The sequence below is a fragment of the Gavialis gangeticus genome, unplaced genomic scaffold, assembly GCF_001723915.1.
Source record: "Gavialis gangeticus isolate Ggan-Ray unplaced genomic scaffold, GavGan_comp1, whole genome shotgun sequence".
Classification (NCBI taxonomy): Eukaryota; Metazoa; Chordata; order Crocodylia; family Gavialidae; genus Gavialis; species Gavialis gangeticus.
The window spans coordinates 60,356,601-60,358,065 of NW_017729033.1; the positions used below are offsets into that span (position 1 = coordinate 60,356,601).

The 1,465-nt window shown below is 54.7% G+C and overlaps 1 protein-coding gene across 1 annotated transcript in view; it reads right to left on the reverse strand.

Moving 5' to 3' along the window:
- The window catches only part of RFC1 (replication factor C subunit 1), a 109,881-nt gene extending 109,735 nt beyond the window's left edge, over positions 1-146 (reverse strand). The window contains exon 1 of the mRNA XM_019526100.1: positions 32-146. Coding sequence (XP_019381645.1) covers positions 32-34 — 3 coding nt within the window. The 5' untranslated portion in view covers positions 35-146. The remainder of the gene's footprint in view (positions 1-31) is intronic.
- Between the last annotated feature and the right edge of the window lie 1,319 nt (positions 147-1,465).

The window sequence follows — 1,465 nt, forward strand, 5'->3', positions numbered from 1 at the left end:
GCCGGGCCGGGCCGGGCCGGGCGGCGCTCACCATGCTGCGGGCGGCGGTTTATCCCGTTAGCGGGAGTGCGCCAGTCTCCATCCCCCTTCGCGCCAACTCTGGCCGCTGGCGCGCCCGGATGACGTCACAGGCAGGCGGGGCGGGGCAGCGGTCCAGAGCGTTTAGAACGCGGAGCGGGGGTGGGGGGCCGCGGCCCGGCCGGATGTGGCCCCTAAAGCTGTGCCAAGCCGCGCCCTGCCTGGTTTGAGTTTTCGGGTGGCGGCGCCTACCCGGCCATGTTCCGGCTGCTGGATGTGACCTGGGGACCTAGCGCGCCCCGGCCCTGCCTTGCCCGGGGCTGGGGGAGGAAAGCTCAGAAAGGCGGGCTAGCACTGTCCGACGGCACGGGTGGGCCTGTAAAAGATGTCACCTCGGCAGTGCCTGCCGCGCATCACGTCTGTGGGCTCCCCCGCGGCTACAGCGTCGCTCTGACACTAACGCACCTACTGGGGCAGATGCAAGGGTCCGTTCAGGAAAAATGGGGAAGAAACCTTCCAAATGTCTGCTGATTAAAGCTTTTAAAAAATCGTACTTACACGCCCCGCTCCCCACGTTTCTAGAGGGGGAAAACCTGCTCAGGCTGTCACGCAACTTGCAGAATCTAAAACGGCTGTAATAACCCAAGCAGGTCATGCTTCAACTGCAGTCCTTTGGGGGGCTCCTGCTCTTCCTTGCCTCTCAATCCCCTGGCATTTCTTGCAGAACTAGAGGAGGTAGGGTAGATTTGCACCTTCTAAACTAATGTAGTTTAGAGAGAGAGAGATGAGGTAGGCAGTTATTTCAGGTGGATGGCCTTACAGAGTGTTGGCAAGCTGTCCAGGCCACATTGGTAGCCCAGTCCCTTGACAGATGCCTGGCCCCTGGGTACCTTCTGACCTTTGCCACCATAGGTCCGTCCCCTTGCCCCCAGAAGTTCTCCTTTCACCAGAGGTTTAGCCATCTCAGAACCAGAAAAATACCAAATTTTATTTTAAAAAGCAAACATTTACAGCATTCATTAATTTGGTTTCAAAAAATATTTTTCTCCTGATGTACATGTGTTTGTGTAGTGTATATAGAGGTGATTGCACAATATCGTAAAATGAAGTCTTACTCTTGTATATTGTGGGGGTGGGTATAGATTTGTGGGCAGGTGTGGAGTGAAGGGGTGTGTTTGTGGATATGTGGAGTGTGGGTGGACATGGGGTTTGTGGGGGCTGGGTGCCTGGGGGATGTGGGAGGTCTGTGTGTATGGCAGCACAAGGGAGCGTGGGTGCATATGTATGGTTGTGTGTGTGTGTATGGGACTTAGCTTATGAACACGCATACTGTCCCTGTCTGCATACACACACACTGTGTTACACAAATTGCCAACTGCTCAAATCATGAGCAAGACCTTATAAGGGAAGATGCCGCATTTATAGATTAAGCACTTAATACACACAC